Below are 19467 nucleotides of genomic sequence, written 5' to 3' on the forward strand. Positions count from 1 at the left end.
ATCGCAAACCAGCTCATTATCATTATTCCACTAATCTAAAAGCCAATAATACTCTTTTTCATAGGAAACTTTATTAATTTCAAGTAATGGGAGGCAATACAACAGTGTTTGAAAATTCCAGACCTCCGCCCAGGAAAAGAGACTGACACTCTAATGGCTATCAATCCGTAGAGATAGGACAGCCACCTATGTGCCCGGGTAAAAACACTTTGGTCATTTGTGCCAACCGCTGCGATGCCTCAACTGCTAATAAGTCCTGTATGATAGGCCGTTGGAGGATAGCCTATGTACGTAGCCAGTGCGAAATTGTGAAGATAACCTGCAACAAAAGAAGATTGTTTGTTTTCAAATATAATTGCATTTCGACACAACCACAAAGACTAACATGTAGCAGTAGCGCTCAGCGATTTCAATTCATTAGAAACACTCATCAGCCATTGTCCAAACATATCCGTCCCACTGCAAGGCTGTGGAAGACCAAAAGCTGCATCTTTGAGAAATCGAATTGGTGATCCTCGAGATTGACGAGACGCCAAAGGTGCCTTGCTACTGACAGCCACATCGTCTGATAGTGAAAGAATAGCGCATGTTAATTTCTGAAATAAATCTAGAAAAATACGAGCACCCATGTAGAACTCGGATGGGCAGATACCAGCACAAAGAACCTTACCAGTTGAGTTACGATTAGGCCAATCTCAATGAGAGTGTCATGGGCATAAAATTTGCTGACATGGGAAAAGAGGGAGTGTCATGGGATGTAAGAGCAGTGTCATGGGATGTAAAAGCAGTGTCATCACCATGACACTCCTTCGACTTGGTTACCTAGTTCACAGTCTTGATAACTATGCGATGCCACTCTCCACTGAGATTGACCTTAGTTCAACCCTATGCTTGATTTGCACCCTACAAATAAAAAAATTATTTGTGGGTTCAACCATTCAATCATCCACCGTGCAAGATGAGGCCATCCTTCGCCGATTTGATATCATATCCCGAGGTCACATCCGCAACATAAAACTATTAATAAATATTTGTACTTCACCTTACTGTTCTTATATATATATATATATATATATATTTGTATAAGTCTTAGGGATATTGTATGAATTTATATTGTGAACTGAAGGTATTGGTTTATGGCGTGAGAGTCCGATGTTTTGCAGTAGGTTCAAATTAAGTGAAAATGTTTAGAATATTACATTAATGACCAGATGGGTTGCTATGCTATTCTTTTGTGAGCAACTACTGCATGCTTGCCGTTTGCATGAAAGCCATTTGGCAAGTGGCAGCCAGATCATTTATATAAACCTCAACCCGAGCAAATTGCAACCCAAAGCGTTCTATAAATAGACTGCACCAGGCATCAGTCACACCATAACCATTCATTACATTGTTGTAGAGGAAGCCTAGACTGTTTTCATCCACCAACAACGCAACCATGGCAAACGATCCAAATTTCCAAATCACTCCTTGTTCTGCACTTACGGAGTGCAACGAGCTCAAATTCCATGTGTACCTCTTCCAGATATTGTCAGGCCCGGATCAAAACGAGGTATTTTCCGTTACCATAAGTGAGAAGTTTGGATCCATTGTTGCCTGCAACTGGGAAGTACGCGATGGTCCTAGCATCGATGCGAAAATTGTCGCTCGCGCACAGGGCCTGCATGCCCAAGGTGGTCAGTGGTACAGTACATTCAGCCTTGTGTTTGAGAATGAAAGGTACAGTATACATGATTAATGTAATCTCATGCATAATTATGGCACCTTACTCTTATATTAGAACAAATTTACCTAGCATATTTTCAGCTCAATTGTAAGCCAGGTGCATGGCACTAATTGAAATACCCTTTGATGTAGGTTTAAGGGGTCCACACTTCAGGTGATGGGTACACCCGATACAGTAACAGGTGAGTGGGCTATTGTCGGAGGTACAGGAGATTTCAGAATGACAACCGGTGTGATAAACAAAAGGTGGCTCGAGTTACGTGGTTCTACGAGAATCATAGAGCTTACTATCCATGGATTTTGCCCCGTGCTCAAAGTGCAAACGGTGAGAGAACCAGGGTCGTCTATTCAGAGCCTTGTCACAAAGGCTGGACTATGTGGTGGAAACGAAGGGACTGAACTGGACGTAAAGGAATTACCAAGTCGTCTAGAAAGTGTCACCATCCGCAGTAGCAGTGCTATTGATTCAATTGAATTTTCTTACGTTGACCAATCTGGCCGGAGATGCACTGAAGGTCCATGGGGTGGTGCCGGTGGTACTGCTCACCCTGTGAGTTTTCTGTTCTGTCCTTTCTTAATAGTCAATAGTTTCATTATCCATCTGAAGATGACTGCCTTGGCTTTGTCGATATGTGATGAATCTGTGTTTCTCTTCATGTATGTAGATGGATCTCGGCTCCAACGAGTTCGTCAAGGAAATTTCTGGAACATTCGACCGCTTTGACGATATCATTTACATAACCTCGTTCAAACTCGTTACCAACGAGAGGACTTTTGGACCATGGGCTTGGCCGAAAGGAACACCTTTCAGCATCAGTGCACCAGCTGGCAGCGCTATCGTGGGCTTCTATGCACGTGGCGGGCCATTCCTCAATGCCATTGGTGTTTACCTCAAATCACTATGAGAAACATCTATCCGTCTCTGCTTTATCTATCACCATCAGGGTGCAACTTTGCTTTGTGTGGTGTTGTTTTGTTTCCCGTACAATAAATTAGATGTGGCGATTGTTAGATAATTCTTGCGCGTTCACATGTTCCTAGCTAGTTTGCTTTGCTGAAAATAAGCTGAGCTCGTCAGTCTGTCACGATGAGCACATCTGTAGGCACCTGATGCATGCTCCGTCCATGCAAAGGTAGCCCGAGTCCTTAAAGAGTTTTTGTTGCAGGGCGCACTGCACGTTACATGGCCATGGGATGGCACAGCTGTTCCGGGAGCGTGCAGTACGCGACGTCGTGCGCGATCAGGGCCACGGCTTAGTTGGTTTTAAGTTCATTTTTATATATTGCAATCCAAGGGTCAGAAAATCTGCTGTCTTTGAGCAGCACAAACTCCTCGTGTTCAGGCAATCAGGCGTGAGTGTGTGCGTCTGTTTTGTTCTTCTTCGGCTCCGGCAACACGCAGCTGTGATCGCAACGTCAATTGGTATTAGAGCCTTCAAGGCCTGGGATCGCCGCCGTGCTATCGAGTAGGCACTCACACTACAAAAAAAACCGATTTGTAGCAACGCCCCTTTTTTCAGGGATGAGTCAAAAATAATCCGCTTCCACAAAAAGAGCGAGATTACTGTAGCATTTGACCTACCTCTTAAAATGCGCCATCACCCACCCCTACAAATGGAGCGTATTTTTACGGACGGGTGATGGTATCACCTGCTCTTGAAATTTGGATTTTTGGAGGCGGATGATGCCAACACCCGTCCCTAAAAATAACCCTAAAATCAAGGTGCCACCTTCTTCCTCCTCTCGACAAGCCATTGTTTGCTCGGGGGAGGTGCTGCCCGAAAATCAAAAGGGGGGGGGGAGATTTTTAATCTTGATTTTCTTCAAGTTGGGGCTGTACGAGGCAAGTCGATGCTAATTCCACATCATTTCTATGTTTTGTTTGTTGGTTTTTTAATGCTAAAATGGACCTCTCTTTTTATAACTTGCAAAAATGACCAAACTTTCTCTGAAATGAACTTTCTCTAGCAGCTTCCACCCCTGCTGCTGCTGCGCACTACCTGCTGCTATCGCTCTGCCTGCTGCTGCCGCGCGCTACCTGCTGCTTCCGATCCGCCTGCTACTACCACCCCCCCTCCACCCCCCCCCACGCGCGCTGGCCTGTCGCGGCGCTCGCACCCGCGAGGTAGGGGCGCTCACGCCCGCCGGTTTGGTTTGTTGCGCGATCTAGCGCCTCCGCCTACTAGGGTTAGTGACGGAGATCGGGATTGCAAAACTGAATCTGTGGAATGTGGAGGGAGAGAGATGAGGATAGGGTTATGGGCATGAACATCTTTTCTCAATGCCTATAGTTTTTCTCTGATTTGTATTAATTGTTTTACTGGCCATACACCTTACGGTGTAAAAATGAGAGGCAAATGGAGCCTTCATTTCAATAAAGTGGGGGTAACATTGCACAACTCAAAAAATAAGGGCAAAATCACAATTAGAGATTGAAATAGGGGTAAGAAGGCAAAATTCCCATTAATTTATTATTTAAGTTCAATTATCATGTGAGGGTTAAAGCCGCTTTTGACCGTGAGCACAACTAATATATCAATTTTACACTCTATAGAAGTCGTACACTTTCACCACAATTCATGTTCCCCTGTATCGCCCGGGCTCATAAGACCCTTAAAACACTTCTTTTGGTAAGTGGCGAGGGATTCACTGCGAGATCTGTACAAAGATTCACCAACTGACCAACCTATAAGTAAGATTACGATATCATTTGGACTCAATCTATAAGTTTTAACCTCCTTCCTAAGTAAATAATTTTCTAGATCTACGAAGGAGAGAGAAGAAGATTTGTTTTTATTTCTATCTTTACACACATGCATGATAGATATTTTCCCAAGATTTATTGGTACAATAATAGGTAGGTGTTGATTTTTTGTTTAGTACAAGTTAAATTGACTTTCTTTCAACATCTACGCATAAATAGAAGCATATATTTATGGCTAGGGCTCCTTTTCTTTCGAGAAATAATTTTGATTTATTTATTTCTATCTTTACCCACATACATGATAGATTTTTTTCAAGATTTAGTGATACGATAATAGGTTGAGTTTTGATTTTTTTTATTTAGTACATGTTGGATTGACTTTTTTCAACATCTATCCGTATATAGAAGTATATATTTATAGCCATTTATGGCTCCATTTCAGGCTGAGGTTAAAAAAATCCCTTTCGCTGGCAGGAGAATGTTACACCCAATTTTGGGAAAAACCAGATGCATCACATATGTGCACTAGGATCTAGTTGACACACATATGATAGACATCAAAAGTGAAATATATTAAAGACAATGTTCAAAACATAAGCAAGAGAGTAAGGGCTTGTTTGGGAGCACTCTACTCCAAAAACAGCTCCACACCACCTTTTTATATGGAGCTTCTCAAGATGTGCTCCACCAATCTTTGGAGTTGGAGGAGTTGGGTAAAATTACCTACCATGCCATGTCCTCTTAAAATGCACCATCATCAGCCCCGACAAATGGGGCTTATTTATACGGGGGGTGATGGCATCACCTGCTCCTGGAATTGGGATTTTTAGAGGCGGATGATGCCAACACCCGCCCCTAAAAATGATCCTAAAATCTATGTGCCACCTTCTTCCTCCTCTCGACAAGCCATTGTTTGCACGGGGGAGGTGCTGCCCGAAAATCGAAAAGGGGGGAGATTTTAATCTTGATTTTCTTCAAGTTGGGGCTGTAGGATGCAAGTCGATGCTAATTCCATATCTTTTCTACATTTTCTTTGTTGGTTTTTTAATGCTAAAATGGACCTCTCTTTTATAACTAGCAAAAATGACCAAACTTTCTCTGAAATGAACTTTCTCTAGCTACTTCCACCCCTGCTGCTGCCACCCTGCTGCTGCCGCTCCGCCTGATGCTGCCGCTCCGCCTGCTGCTACCGCCCTCACGCCCCGACGCGCGCGGCGCTCATGCCCGCCGGTCTGGTTTGTCGCGCGCTCGCCCAGATCCAGCGCCTCCGCCTACTAGGGTTAGGGTAGGAGATCGGGATTGCAAAACTGAATCTGTGGAATGTGGAGGGAGAGAGATGAGGATAGGGTTAAGGGCATAAATGTATTTTCTCAGTGCCTATAGTTTTTCTCCGATTTATTTTATTTGTTTTACTGGACATACACCTTACGGTGTAAAAAGAAGGGGCAAACAGAGTCTTCATTTCAATAAAATGGGGGTAAAATTGCACAACTCAAAAAATGAGAGCAAAATCACAATTAGAGATTGAAAAAGGGGTAAGAAGGCCAAATTCCCATTAATTTATTATTCAAGTTCAATTATCATGTGAGGGTTAAAGCCACTCTTGACCGTGAGCACAACTAATATATCAGTTTTACACTCTGCAAAGATCGTACACTTTCACCACAATTCATGTTCCCCTGTATAACCCGGGTTCACAAGACCCTTAAACACTTCTTTTGGTAAGTGGCAAGGGGTTCACTACGAGGTCTTTACAAAGATTCACCAACTGACCAACCTATGACAATCCACTAAGGTTCCGTGTCAAAGCAGTCATAACTCTGCCAAATGAGGAAGTGCCTTAGAGAGGACCACATATCAAAGCCTCCAGAGAACCGAGCTATACTCCGTCGATGCTTTCCCTCTTGCCCTTTCGGTAAGATCATCTTAAGATAGTGTTTCTAATTAATTAACCAAGACAAGATCCATGTGGTATTATGGTTGTACTGTTTTTTTGGGTGTTTTAGCTTTCATATTTTGTCCCGCAAAAACTGTTCATTTAAATTGTAGTAAAGTCTATCTAATTAAAGCAACATCAAATGCCAAGAAATATTTGCATAGAGAAGGGTGCGGAGCCAATCAAATGCATAAGTAGATGTTACTTTTCTGATTCTAATGCATTTGCATTTATCTGAGGATCTAGGGAACCATCATTTTCCACTACTAATAATATATTTGAAATTATCTAAACTATTGAGTTAGTACGCTATACATGATTAATGTAATCTAATGCATAATTATGGCACCTTACTCTCATATTAGAACAAGAGTATTTACCTAGCATACTTTCAGCTCAATTGTAAGCATGGTGCATTGCATTAATTGAAATACTGTTGGATGTAGGTTTAAGGGGTCCACACTTCAGGTGATGGGTATACCAGATCCACTAAGGCCAGGTACCTGGGCTATTGTCGGAGGTACTGGAGCTTTCAGTCTGGCAACCGGTGTCATAACGACAAGGTTGCACGAGTTACGTGGTGACACATGAATCGTAGAGCTTACTATCATTGGATTTTGCGCCGTGCTCAACGTTTGAACGATGGCGAATGGTGTTCCTTTGACACCGCCGAAAGGAACACCTTTCAGCATCACTGAACCAGCAGGCAGCGCTATCGTGGGCTTCTATGCACGTGGCGGTCGATTCCTCAACGCCATTGGTGTTTACCACAAATAACTCTGAAATACATCTATCCGTCTCTGCTTTATGTATCACCGTCAGGGTCCGTCTTTGCTTTGTGTGGTGTTGTTTATGTATCACCCATGGTAGCGGCGCCCAAGGCCACGGCAGCCGCAGCGGTGCGCGGCACGGCACTCGGCTCGGCCGCTGCAAAGGCATCAGCCGTGGAGGTGATGGCGGCGCCAACGGCCATGGTAGCTGTGCTGGTGGCGTGCGGCACGAAGGCGCTTGGCTCTGCCGCTTTGATGGTAGTCGCGGCGGTGGTGCATGCGGCCCAGCAGCAATGGCACACGCAGGGGCGCGAGCAACACTTGTGTTGCGCATGACAATGGGGATGCCGTTTTGGTTACTGCTGCCCCTCCTCTGGGCCTTGGCTGAGGTGTTGGCGAAAGCTTGGATGGTGACGTCTGCGGACGCCGCTCCTTCCTTGGAGGCATCCTTTTGCACCTCTCCACCTCCCCGTGCCGGATGTTGCGGGTGAAAACCCTATAGGGATATGGGTAGCAAAACAAAATTTTTCTACCACATAAACCAAGGAACATTGCTGTCATAGATCACAGAATTACCACTAGCCGCGCGGTTGCGGAACTTCTGTAGTGCGTCGGTGTAGTGCAGATGGAAGCCAGCAGTGCAGTTGCGTGAACCACCTCACGAACGGCTCGTCCTTGTGAGCAAACACAGCACCTCCACGAAGTCCACATGTACGGAAAGAAGCTTCGCACTCCGGATTCCTAGATCTGCGAGAACGAACTAGGGCTGATGCACTAGAAGGAGGCTTGGGCGCCAACTGCAGGGAGGAGGGGCGGCTAGAGTTTCAAGGTTGGGCGCCCCCCTCCTCTTCGCCACCCCTGCTTTTATAGGCCTGGAGGCGCTCCCTTTGGTGGGCTCCCATGGGCCCCACCTTTGGCGTCCCCTAATGAGCATATTGAAGCCCATTAGTACATCTAAGCCCAGTCTAATTTGGATCTCATCCTCATTAGGCTTTTTCCCCTTAAGTGTGTGACCCTATGGGCACACACACGAATAGACATGGCCCGAGTACTCCTACTCGCCAATAGTTGATAGCGGTCTCTAGCAAGACGTGTCAACTCCTATGCGTGCGCGAATCATATCTGTCGAGCCGTCACAATCTTATACATGATGTTCCCTTTGCCTCACGATATTTGGTCTAGCTTCAAGCCAACCACTCTTTCTCGATCATGTGATTCGGAATCCTTGGTTAACTCTTAACCCCAGCATGGCCATATATTTCCTGATCCGAATCACTCGAGGGGCCCAGAGATATCTCTCTCTTGCAGAGAGGGGCAAATTCCATCTTGACCGACTATGTCTCACAGCATGCTTCTTGACAGACCCGAAAGCAACCTTTATAACTACCCAGTTACGGTGTAGCGTTTGATGGCTCCTATATAAGTCGGTTCATATCTTGAGTACATACGACGATCTCAGGTCTTAGGACACAGCGTACATATTGTGTAATGAGAAATCATCATCTCGTGTTGGGTCAATTCAGTCTTATGTCTCACATGAGCCCACATTGTTAGTTTGACATCCCCATATCGATGACTTATGAAATGTAGTCAATCAACTAATACATGTGCTAGTCTAATATTCATGTGTGTCCTCACATGAACTCCGACTAGAAATATTTTAGAATATCCATACAAGTAAAGAGTTTCACAAATACTTCACATAAGCATTAATCAATACAAGTTGTCATCCATGGATATTCAAGGAATACTTTATTAATCATGAATACAAGGAAATATGATTACCTCTATGGCATATTTCCAACAAACCCAACCCATCTTGGGCTGGCATCAGCGGTGCTTTCAGCAACATGACCTTGTCGAAGGCTATGCCAGTCTATGCAATGGCCATCAACAGGGTGTGCTACCTCTTCTCTTCATTTTTTTCTCCTTTAAATAAGAAATTTTTGCTTGTGTTAGTGTGGATCGCGTCAGGACCCAATCCAACTAGGCAGGGTGTGTAGGGGCTCTGGTCGACGACCCAATCCGACACGGTAGAGTGAATTGAGGCCTAGGTCGATGTCCCAATCTGATCTAGGAAGTGAGGACGAGTCATGTCTCTGGAGGCTTTTTATCCACCCAGGTGGTGCAGTAGAGATTCCAGTAGCTGCATGACAAAGGTGAGGTTTCGGAGCGGCTCGGTGGTACTATGTCACCCTCGATGGCAAAGCAAGCTCGGATCCATGGAAAGTCCAGTGGCGGGAGTGGTGAGGCCCTCGTGCGCTTTAAGGCGGTGTCCAAGGAGTGGTGTGTGGCAATAGATGTGGTGAGGCTCCCACACGTTTGAGTTGAGGCCTAGGTCGATATCCCAATCCGACCTAGACGAGGTGTTGTCTCGGAGTTCCAAGATCCGGCATGCTGTTCGAGATGTTTGGTGTGCATGGTGTGACCGCGGTACTTCAACGAGGGGTCCTGCATGGCAGTGGCTCTTTTGGTGTGGTGTGGTGGGCTCAGCTGACTTCTGCCAACATAAGGCTGGAGTTAGGAGATCGACGATTGTGTGTGCGTGATCCAAAGATGACAGCGGCATGGTGGAGTCGTGGTGGCTACTTGGCTTGTAGTAGACTACGGCGGCCAGTTCTTCATGGCAGCGGCTGGTTGGCATGGGACATCATAAGGACGACGATGCTCGCGAGGTGGGCTGCTTGTCGGCTTGTTCTTGGGTAGTGGTGGCGTGGCGTGGTGGTTCTGTATGGAGTTGAGTTGAGCTACAACTATGTTGATGTCCCAATCCAACTAGTTGTTTAAGTCGAGTTTGAGAGTTGTTGTGAGGTCGTGTTAGCCGGTGATGGTGGTGTCGTTGGTTGTGGTGGTGCCCCTGGCGTTGTTTTCTCTTTTTAATATAATCGGTAGCTCTCCTGCCTAGTTCGTTTAAAAAAAACTACTTTGAAATACACTGTTAAGTGCAGAAAGCTCCACTTCCAGGAGCGCTATCTCAGGCTGTTGGAACTTGCAGTCTCTTCATTTTATTGATTGCAAAGGTCAAAACTATACGTGAGTATGTTGGCAGGCTTAAGAAGCTAAGAACTCTAGAGCTGAATTGGGTTTATGATCTCGGTAGCTTGCCTCAGTCCATTGGTGGTTGTCGAGAACTTCAATCCATACAACTATATTTATGTTACAACCTCTGAGAGATACCAACTTCAATAGATAAAATTTAAAACCTAAACTCAACTTTAGAATTTATACAGGATCTAGCACCTAACAACGTAAGAACAAACTGAAATAAACACGAGTACAGCTTAGATCTAGACCCGAAGCGATCGTCGATGTAGATCCGGCCATGGTTGGTGATGGGGTTGACGTAGGTATTCACGTAGTCGTTCCCGGAGTTGTACTCAGCATAGTCGTAGAAGGTCGCAGGTACCGTCGTCCTTCTAGACTCCACCTCATTGGCCTGGGATGCCGATAGCAAGGTGGCAGCAGCCTTCAAGTCGCTCCAGCGCCACCAGGGATCGGGCGGCTGGAGCGTGGTATCTAGGGTTTTGGCTAGGTTAGACTAGACTCCATTAGCGTCGGGGCCTCACTATTTATTTGGCGTTGGCAACCTGGGCCGCAACCATGAGTTGGTTGCACGCGCAAAATGGGTCCTATTACGTTCTTATTATTTTTCCCATTTCCCTTTTTCTCCCTCAGTGTTTTGACCACCGAAATATTCCAACATTCTCCCTTTTGGTCTAAAAGCCAATAACTGATGCCATTCTTAAAGTAGAGTTATGTAAATTGACAATGTGCTGCAATAGTTAAATAATCCCACTGCAATACGATGGTCCACAATGCACAAAACCACTTATTATAATGAGAGATGGTTGACTTATATCCCTTTTAACTCCAAGATCACTGGCTATCCAATAATCTCATGCCGATAATAGGTTCACGAAAAAATTGGGAGGTAAGCCTTTTGTTAGTGGATCTACGAGCATTTCCTTAGTACTTATATGCTCTAACTCAATAGTATGATCCTTTACTCTATCTTTCATAAAGTAATATTTGATGTCGATGTTCTTGGCACCACCACTCGACTTGTTGTTACTAGCATAGAAAATTGCGGTCTTATTGTCGCAGTACAACTTTAGTAGTTCACTTATGCTATCTACCACTCTTAGTCCCGAGATAAATCCCTTAAGCCACACAGAGATTTCCCTACAGCTTCATCGTATGTGCCTAGTAATTGTATGTTTCGAGGCTTTCCATTAAATTGCCCAATTCCCAAGTGTGAAGACATAATCCGATGTCGACCTTTTAGTGTCAATACAACCTGCAAAGTCAACATTTGAATAGCCGACTACCTCTAAGTTCTCAGTTCTCTTATATATGAGCATGTAATCTTTAGTGCCATTCAGGTAATGCAAGATTTTCTTAACCGCTTTCTAGTGGTACACCTGGATTAGACTTATATCTACCAAGCATCTCGGTTATAAAAGCTAAGTCAAGGACGTGTACAAATTTGTGCATACTTGATGCTTCCAACAGGTTAAGCATATGGAATCAACACAGTTTTATGGTTGTCAACTTTGTTTTGGCATTCTCCAGATAATTTGTTTTCGAGATACTGGTTTGATTTTGATACCAACAACCTATTTTCAGCGGACAACAGTCGTAGTTGCCTCTCACATTTTCATGTAGGGGCGTAGGGTGGCAGAGCATCATCGCCACAGTTATATGTTGCTCGGGCGACAAAATCGCCGGGCATCACCGGAGGACGTGGGAGATAAGCTCCACATTAATTTCGGCCCGTTTTCGACATTTGGCCCATGCTAATGGGGAGCTCACGCAGAAAGTGGGGGTGAATTTAGCTTGTTAGAGAGCTTTTCAGCCAGCTGCTTAGGAAGTTAGGAGGGATCTGGGCTAGTTGTGGCCTGTTCATTAGTTCTCTTTCCTTTTCTTTCTCCTTTATTTTTTTTATTATTCCATTTCAATTCATCTTCTTTCCTCTTTTCTTGTTTCAAATTTTAGTTTCTTTACCTTTTATTTATTTACTCTTTTTCTTTACCTTTTTTTCTTCTATTTTGTTTATATACTTACTTGTCTGCAATGTGTACATACTTTGCACCTATAAGAATTTATCTCTTTTATTTTTCTTTAATTGTGTTTTATTTTAGATTATATCTTTTCTTTTCATTTCTTTTTTCTCCAAATTATTTTAAACTTGTTCGCTTTGTGCATATATTTTGTTCGCATGTAATGATTGTTTTGTTCGTGATCTCAACATATTTGTTCTTCATGTAGAATTTATTTGTTCATGTATGCAGTTATTTTGTTTATTTTTATTTGTTTGCGTGAACTAAATTGTTCGTTGTTGGTGTGGACGTATTTATTCTCTATATCGAAAAAAATGTTCACCCTCATCATGTTCATCGTATGTATAATTTGTTCATGATATTCAATTATCTACTTTTTATTAACCAAAATGTTAAGTGTTGTGGACTTGTTGATTTTGGATGGTTTTATACTTTGCAGTGCTCTCCCGTAAACAGGAAATAATATTCCATGGTCACTTTCCATTGTTGGGCTCGAATCTCTTTTGTGCACTAGTTTTTTTTTGCGTTTGATGTTTATTTTTTATGGTTCATATCATTTGGGGCCATTAGCAAGTGAAGGTGGTGTCGATGTGGGTCTGATTTCCAAATTGTGAGGCCCTTGTTATTTCTATATGTTAAAGACGCACGCTTCCTCGGCCTCCCATTCGTCTACATCGGCTAAAAAAATTTGCATCGTCTGATGCACATCGTACGGCTCTCCTCCCTTCCGCCGCCGCCCGCCTCCTCCTTCCCACCGCCATCCCATCCTCCCCTGCTCTCCTCCCCGCCGCCGACCCACCTCTCCTCCTCCTCCCCGTCCCCGGCTGCTCCTCCTCCTCCTCCTTCCCCCCGTCCCCGCCGCCGACACGGCAACCAATATCGGCGCCGGTGCTGGTTGCGCCGTCGTCCTCCTTTCCCCCTCATCCTCGGCGCTCCGGTGCAGCACGGCGCTCGCACGGCCTCCCCTCCCCCACCGGCTCTCTCCTCCTTCCCGCCGCTGCCCCATCCCCGTGCCGCCGCCTCACCGCGCGAGATGGTGGCGGGCAGCGACGGCGCCACCGGGCTATGGTGCGGCACCAGGAGCGTACCCCGTCGGCATCCGGCACTGGCCACTGTGCCGCGCGAGCGGCCCCGCTGGTGGCCACTGGCGTTGTTGCCCCCCCACCCCCGGCGCTGCCTGCTCGCGTAGTTTCATGCCTGATGCTGCGCTCCACGAAACCCTAGCACCGGCCGCCGGCGTGACGACCACCCGATGTCCCGCTCCCCCTGCTCGCCACCGCTGTTCATGCAGCAGCAGGCGGCCACGACGCCATCTCCTCCTCTCGTTCAACTAGATCGTGGGGGAGACGGAGCACAACCACCCCTCGGCGCCCATGCTGTACGCGCCTCTGCCGCAGTCCGCCGCGGGTGCGGGCGCGAGAGCGCCAGGCGCACCGGTGGGCAACACTCTGGCCATGGGCGAGCTGATGCGCAAGAAGCACGGCCGACTGCGCAAGTACGCGCCCATGGCAGCATGGCCCTGGCGCTGCCCTCATCTCCTCCGCCTTCACCGGCGGCGCCGCGGCTCCCGGCCACTAGCAGCACCAGCACGACGGGTTCTCCATCAGCGGCCCCCCGTCCGACCCCAACGCCAAGCGTCACGACAGCTCCGGCAAGAAGAAGCAGTTCGAAGCCTTGGTACGTGTTCTTCTCCCTTTCTCAGTTTCCTATATCGCCTTCACCCCTCATATCCTCACCGAGTCGCCGTCAAGGCATGATTCAGATAATCAGTTGCATGATGCAGTGGAGAAGCACGAGCAGTACCTGGTTTTTGTGCCCTCCCCTCATCTTCCTCAAAATGCAAGGCAAGATTCACTTCTGAAATTTAGTTTCCTATTTCTTTTGGGTGAACAGAAATTTGATCCAATGGATAGTGGTCGGATTTAGGCAAGTAAGCAACTCAGTTTGGTGTTTGAAATTCCTTTATCTTTGCAGAAGGTAGACACAAATAAGGCAACCCAGCCTATTCCAAATAAACAGTCTGATTCTTGCACCATATCAAGGCCAGGAAGGATTTTTTGTGCTAATTTGGAGTGGAACCATGCCCGATCTGCAACATAGGCTATTCATAGCTCTATTGCATATTTTTTCTTTTTCATTTAGTGTCTTGTAATTTGTCATTGTGCGCTGGGTTTTGACTCTCTTTTTCTTCCGACTCAGTTGAAATCCTTGCCTGTCCATACATCTTCCTTTGCTGTCCATACATCTTAAAAGAATCAGTATACATGTTGATCCTACATGTATTGTTCATACAGGGCCCACGTGCAGTCTGCATATTATTCAGGTTCTACCCACGTAGTATTCAGTTGAATCCACCCACAAAATATATTTAAACTGTTTTCTACATATGAAAATAATAACCAGACTTCATATACTACGTTCACATGTGGTAGTCGCTACTACTTATTGGATTTTGCTTTCACTTCGTAAACTCGCAAAATATAATTGAATCATTCATTCATTGCCAATTTTATTTTTTTTACCTACCAAAACCAATAATTAGTATAAGTTAATCCATCAACTATACCTAGTTTTTTCTGTGGGGCCTGAATCGTGAGGCCCACCAAAATATCGTCAAGCCCGCTTAAATAGTTTCCTTTAGAGAAGAAGAGAGATAAGCCTACTGGCCCAACCAAACCTGTTTCTGAGAGAAACTGGCCCAGTTAGTAAAGGCAGTTTGACGCTCGATGGCAGGCTCCTCCCTTCTGTTCCCGGCGTCGGCGGACGGCGGCCACCGGCGAATGAATGGAGGGAGGAGCACGGGTACTCCCGACGACTATGGTGTGGTGAAGCTCAGAGAACGTCCTGTCTCCTTTCTCTTTCTCCCATTGATGTTCTTTCGCATCTCGTGTGGTGCTCTCCGCACCCGCTGGCAGCAATGGCGCCCACCGCCTGTTCGACGGAATGCCCCCAAAACGACAATCGGGCATCCCGTCGGCGCCCTCCCGCAGAACGTGCTGTCCTCTCCGCCGGCGCATCAGGGCGTGCGTACCTGTGCGCCTGCCCGCCAGCATCTGGCGCGGCCTCTGGAACGGAGGTCCCGCACCCATCCAGCGAGTCACCTACACCGGCGGATGATGGAAGTAGGTCCAGAAGAGGAGCTCGGCAACGTTGCCAGCCATCAGTGTATGCACCAAAACGATGGAGGTAAGGGTTCTACAATGGTCTCAGTTTGTCTTTACGGCTATCCTATCCGTTCTCAACCTCATCAGGATCTTGCAATACTGTCATGGTGTTTTCTCTGCTCGCCTGTTCCAATTTACTTGTTTTGATATTATACTATAGGGAGAAGAGTCAGTGTTCGACGCCAAAGTTACTCTGTTTTGTTTTGCTGAAGCTGCTTCGGATGCCATCTTTCCCCTGACAATATAGCTTGTAGAATGTAGAGCCTGATAAACTTATTTATGCAGCGCTAAGAGCTAATGTAGGTCCAGGTGATGCTAGGCCATGAGACTCAAGCATTCTGCCTGCTCGATGAAATGTTCAGTTCAGCGGATCTGGCCTCAGCGGCCATTGGTAATCATTGTGTTCAACTTTTCTGACATGTTTAGACAAGTGGACCCATGGGTCGTCCACTACTCTGCTTTCTGTCGTCAACTTGTACTAGCAAGAGTGCTTTTGTCATTTAGGTGGTTCTCAGGCCCTACCATTCTGATGGCAGGGTCTTTAAATTTAGCTTGGCAGGAAGTTCCGCTTTACCGTCCTTTATCATTGTTGACTAGACTTTTTCTTTTGCCAGGGAAGTGTCTCTTTGTGCTAAGAGTTGTTGGACACATCGTCCTCACTAAAATCATAGGACACAAGTGGATGTCGTAGCCACTGGAGCTGCCAGAGGCACCATTAATCTCTATGCCATTTTGCTAAGCTGCAGCACCTACCTTCTTCAGTTCTGCATCCTGAACCCAGAAATTCTGTGATAGTTCCAGCATGATGAAATGCAGTACCATGTTTGGAGTTGTGGACTAGGAGAAAGAAGCTGATCCGAGCTGAAACTCAAGGTACCTGATTTGATCCAGCACACTGTCTGATGAATAGCTCTGTACATCTCTTTCCCGTTTTCTCCCATGGTTTTCTCGGCAACCAAGTGATTTTTTTGGGTCTTCTGAATCTTCTCAGTGAGTGTCCATACATATTCAAAGTCTTCACCCCATAATCAGATAAAGTTCTGCATTCTGCGTCCTTTGGTATGCTTATCTTTCCCTGTATGCTCAAATATGTGCTCCTGCTGTCCTGCATGTGATCATATCAAATAAATTAGTTAACAAATATCTATACAGTAGAAGGGATACCATTAGTGATTCCCCGAAGTACTGAACTAGTGATCTCACAAGGTAATATGTGTCCATTGTGTTCGAGTATGTGAAACATAATATCCAGACAGTTCTTGCATAACTTTGTTCTCGAGTTGACAGTTAATGTCTGTACATTAGCAATGCAACTGAAGAATCAGTTCCCACTCGTAAATTCAACATGACTATTCATTGCAATTTCATCCACAGGAACTTGACAAGAGAAGTTTTAAAATATAACCGGACTAGAGGCAGCTTTAGCATCTGGACTATTGAAGGTTGCAGCCAACAAGTTAGTTTCATTGATTGCCAGCGAATTCGCCTCCATAATGGGTGTAACAAATGACCTCTCCGAGCTCCAGGATATTCTTGCGGAGATTAGAAGCTGGCTCTTCACAGTTCATGACAGAGCAATAGAGAGTGAGCCATCATGTCAATGGGTTATAAAATTGAAATTTGTTGCTTATGATATTGATGATTTACTAAATGAAGTCTACATAGAGGCTGAGAAATACAAGATAGGAAGGAATGGTGTAAAGTACTCTATAACTGATGGTTTCTGCACAAAACCAAAGCTGTTTCTGTTCCGGCGCAAGATGGCCAATAAGATCAAGGCAGTCAAGGAGAGATTCTCTGAGATTGTGAAGCAAAGAAAAGATGTCAGTACTATAGTGAATAGTTTGCCTTCTTATCAACATCTTCAGAGAACAAAGAGGACAGATGGGGAGTTGTCCTTGTTGGGCAATGTTGAACAATCAAAAATACCCATAAGGAATCTGGAGAAGGATGGTATCATATCTAAGCTTATAGAATCCAATGGAGAGAATGCTTGGATAGTTTCTATTATCGGGTTAGGTGGGTCTGGCAAAACTACGTTGGCCAAACTCATCTGCCATGATGAAAAGATAAAGAAGCACTTCAAAGATACAATATTTTGGGTCCATGTGTCTCAAGAATTTAGTGTGGAAAAACTTATTGGCAAGCTTTTTGAAGCTATCTTTAAGCAAAAGTCAGACCTTCAAACCCAGCAGTACATGGTCCATGCGATTTCAAGCAAATTGAGTGGTAAGAAATTTCTTCTTATCCTGGATGATGCTTGGCATGATGACCTTCTTGATTGGGAACAACTCATGGTTCAAGTAAACTGTGGAACACCTGGAAGCAAGATTCTGTTAACTATGCGAGATCAAAAGGTTGCAGAAGCAGCAAAATATAGGCATATATTCAACTTGGAATTCTTATCAGAGGTTGAGAGTTGGGACTTGTTTCTCGAGAATTCTGGGTTGGTGGAGGAAGATTTGGACTCTGAGTTTATACAATTGGAAAAGAGGTTGTGAACAAATGTTGTGGGGTGCCACTAGCAATCAAAACTCTTGGAGGTGTCCTCAATGACAGGAGGGAAATAAATACTTTTTTTTTAGGGTGGGAAATAAATACTTGGAGGGTCATAAAAGAAAGTGACTTACAGAATATTGATAATATAAAAGACAGAGTGTTTGCATCCTTGAAATTGAGCTACTTTCACATGCCAGATCATTTGAAGCAATGCTTTACATTTTGCTCTATATTTCCAAAAGGCTATGAAATCACAAAAGACCACTTGATTGCCCAATGGATAGCTCATAGATTCATCAACCCAATGAATGATGAGCTGCCAGAAGATATTGGAAGTGCTTACTTTGACTCTCTTACGAAACTCTGCTTTCTTCAAGATGTATCGAGAAATTGTTGTACTTATCAACTAGTATACAAAATGCATGACCTGATTCATGACCTCACTTGACAAATTTTACAGCATGAAGTAATGACATCTCTGCGGAAGGATATGACACCAAATTGTATTCTCAGATGTCGATACTTATGTTTGACTTCATCTACAGAGAAGATTTGCAGGAACTTATTTGACAAGGTCCATGCTCTCTATGTCTCTAGTGGTAACCCATCTTTTGACAAACCGATTAAGAAGTGTTGCAATGTCCGTAGTGTTGTTCTGGATTATACAATCTACACACCATTTCCACTGTTCATGCTGAAGTTTCAATTTCTTGGTTACCTAAGAATATGTAATGTTAGTTGCATGGAACTTCCAGAAGTTATCTCAGGCTGTTGGAACTTGCAGGCACTTCATGTTATGCATTGCAAAGTCTTTACAGGGTTACCTGAGTCTATTGGAAAGCTTAAGAAGCTGAGAACTCTAGAGTTATTGATGGTTACAGACCTTAAGAGTCTACCTCAATCTATTGGTGATTGTCAAGATCTCCGATCCTTGCAGCTCTATTCCTGTTACAAGCTCATTGAGATACCCAATAGCATAGGTAATATTGAAACCTTAAGGGTACTTGATATTGTCAGCTGTTCATGTGTGTACCGTCAGGTGCAAGAATTTATTGGGAAGCTTAGGAACCTAGAGAGAATTAATTTATCTGGTTGTCACTATCTCCGTGGTCTTCCAAGAACATTTTCCTGTCGCACATTACGCAATCTGAATCTTTCCTGGACCAGCATTACCTCACTCCCTCAATGGGTCACATTGATTGGTACTCTAGAACGTATAGAGCTTGAATACTGCATGAACCTAGTGGAGTTGCCTAAAGGTATAGAAAACAAAAGGCTCGAAGTTTTGGACATGAATGGTTGTTTGAAACTTCGTTGCATACCATCAGGATTTGGACAGCTGACTCGTTTAAGATGGTTGGGGCCTGTTTGTTGTTGGCAGTGGTGGAGATGATGTGAGGATATCTGAACTTGAAAACCTTGATATGATTAGTGGTTGGTTGAGATTTCAGAACCTCAAATACATAAAAGATCCAGCTGACTGCAAGAAGGCTTCCCTGAAGAAGAAGAAAAACATACAGTCATTGACATTGAACTGGTCTCGATGTGAAATGGAGGAAGAATTAGTGTCAGATATTGAACAAGACCTGGATGTGCGGGAGTCTCTTGA

General features: G+C 44.8%; 3 protein-coding genes across 4 annotated transcripts; all 3 read left to right on the forward strand.

Moving 5' to 3' along the window:
• Positions 1–1357: 1357 nt before the first annotated feature.
• Positions 1358–3025, forward strand: LOC120686294 (jacalin-related lectin 10-like). Its single transcript, XM_039968493.1, has 3 exons — positions 1358–1719; positions 1858–2275; positions 2391–3025. The coding sequence occupies exons 1-3, from the start codon at positions 1439–1441 to the stop codon at positions 2628–2630; spliced, it is 939 nt and encodes a 312-aa protein (XP_039824427.1). The 5' UTR covers positions 1358–1438; the 3' UTR covers positions 2631–3025.
• A 10463-nt stretch (positions 3026–13488) lies between these two features.
• Positions 13489–14432, forward strand: LOC120685961. The gene is made up of 3 exons (XM_039968110.1): positions 13489–13872; positions 13979–14039; positions 14170–14432. Exons 1-3 carry the CDS (start codon positions 13569–13571, stop codon positions 14174–14176), a joined length of 372 nt encoding a protein of 123 aa, XP_039824044.1. The 5' UTR covers positions 13489–13568; the 3' UTR covers positions 14177–14432.
• A 1102-nt stretch (positions 14433–15534) lies between these two features.
• LOC120686642 (putative disease resistance protein RGA4) lies at positions 15535–18798 on the forward strand. Of its 2 annotated transcripts, XM_039968853.1 has the most exons (3): positions 15535–16232; positions 16351–16418; positions 16734–18798. In XM_039968853.1, the coding sequence occupies exon 3, from the start codon at positions 16853–16855 to the stop codon at positions 17858–17860; it is 1008 nt and encodes a 335-aa protein (XP_039824787.1). In that variant the 5' UTR covers positions 15535–16232; positions 16351–16418; positions 16734–16852; the 3' UTR covers positions 17861–18798. The 2 variants fall into 2 exon arrangements, with proteins under 2 accessions (XP_039824787.1, XP_039824788.1); XM_039968854.1 differs by lacking the exon at positions 16351–16418.
• Positions 18799–19467: the final 669 nt, after the last annotated feature.

Source organism: Panicum virgatum, chromosome 8N (assembly GCF_016808335.1).
Source record: "Panicum virgatum strain AP13 chromosome 8N, P.virgatum_v5, whole genome shotgun sequence".
NCBI lineage: Eukaryota > Viridiplantae > Streptophyta > Magnoliopsida > Poales > Poaceae > Panicum > Panicum virgatum.

Coding starts and splice junctions, on each gene's coding strand:
- LOC120686294 (XM_039968493.1), top strand. CDS start 1,439: ATGGCAAACGATCCAAATTTCCAAATCACTCCTTGTTCTGCACTTACG. Junction 1,720..1,857: donor CTTGTGTTTGAGAATGAAAG/GTACAGTATACA, acceptor CCTTTGATGTAG/GTTTAAGGGGTCCACACTTC. Junction 2,276..2,390: donor CCGGTGGTACTGCTCACCCT/GTGAGTTTTCTG, acceptor TCATGTATGTAG/ATGGATCTCGGCTCCAACGA.
- LOC120685961 (XM_039968110.1), top strand. CDS start 13,569: ATGCTGTACGCGCCTCTGCCGCAGTCCGCCGCGGGTGCGGGCGCGAGA. Junction 13,873..13,978: donor AGAAGCAGTTCGAAGCCTTG/GTACGTGTTCTT, acceptor TGCATGATGCAG/TGGAGAAGCACGAGCAGTAC.
- LOC120686642 (XM_039968853.1), top strand. CDS start 16,853: ATGGGTGTAACAAATGACCTCTCCGAGCTCCAGGATATTCTTGCGGAG.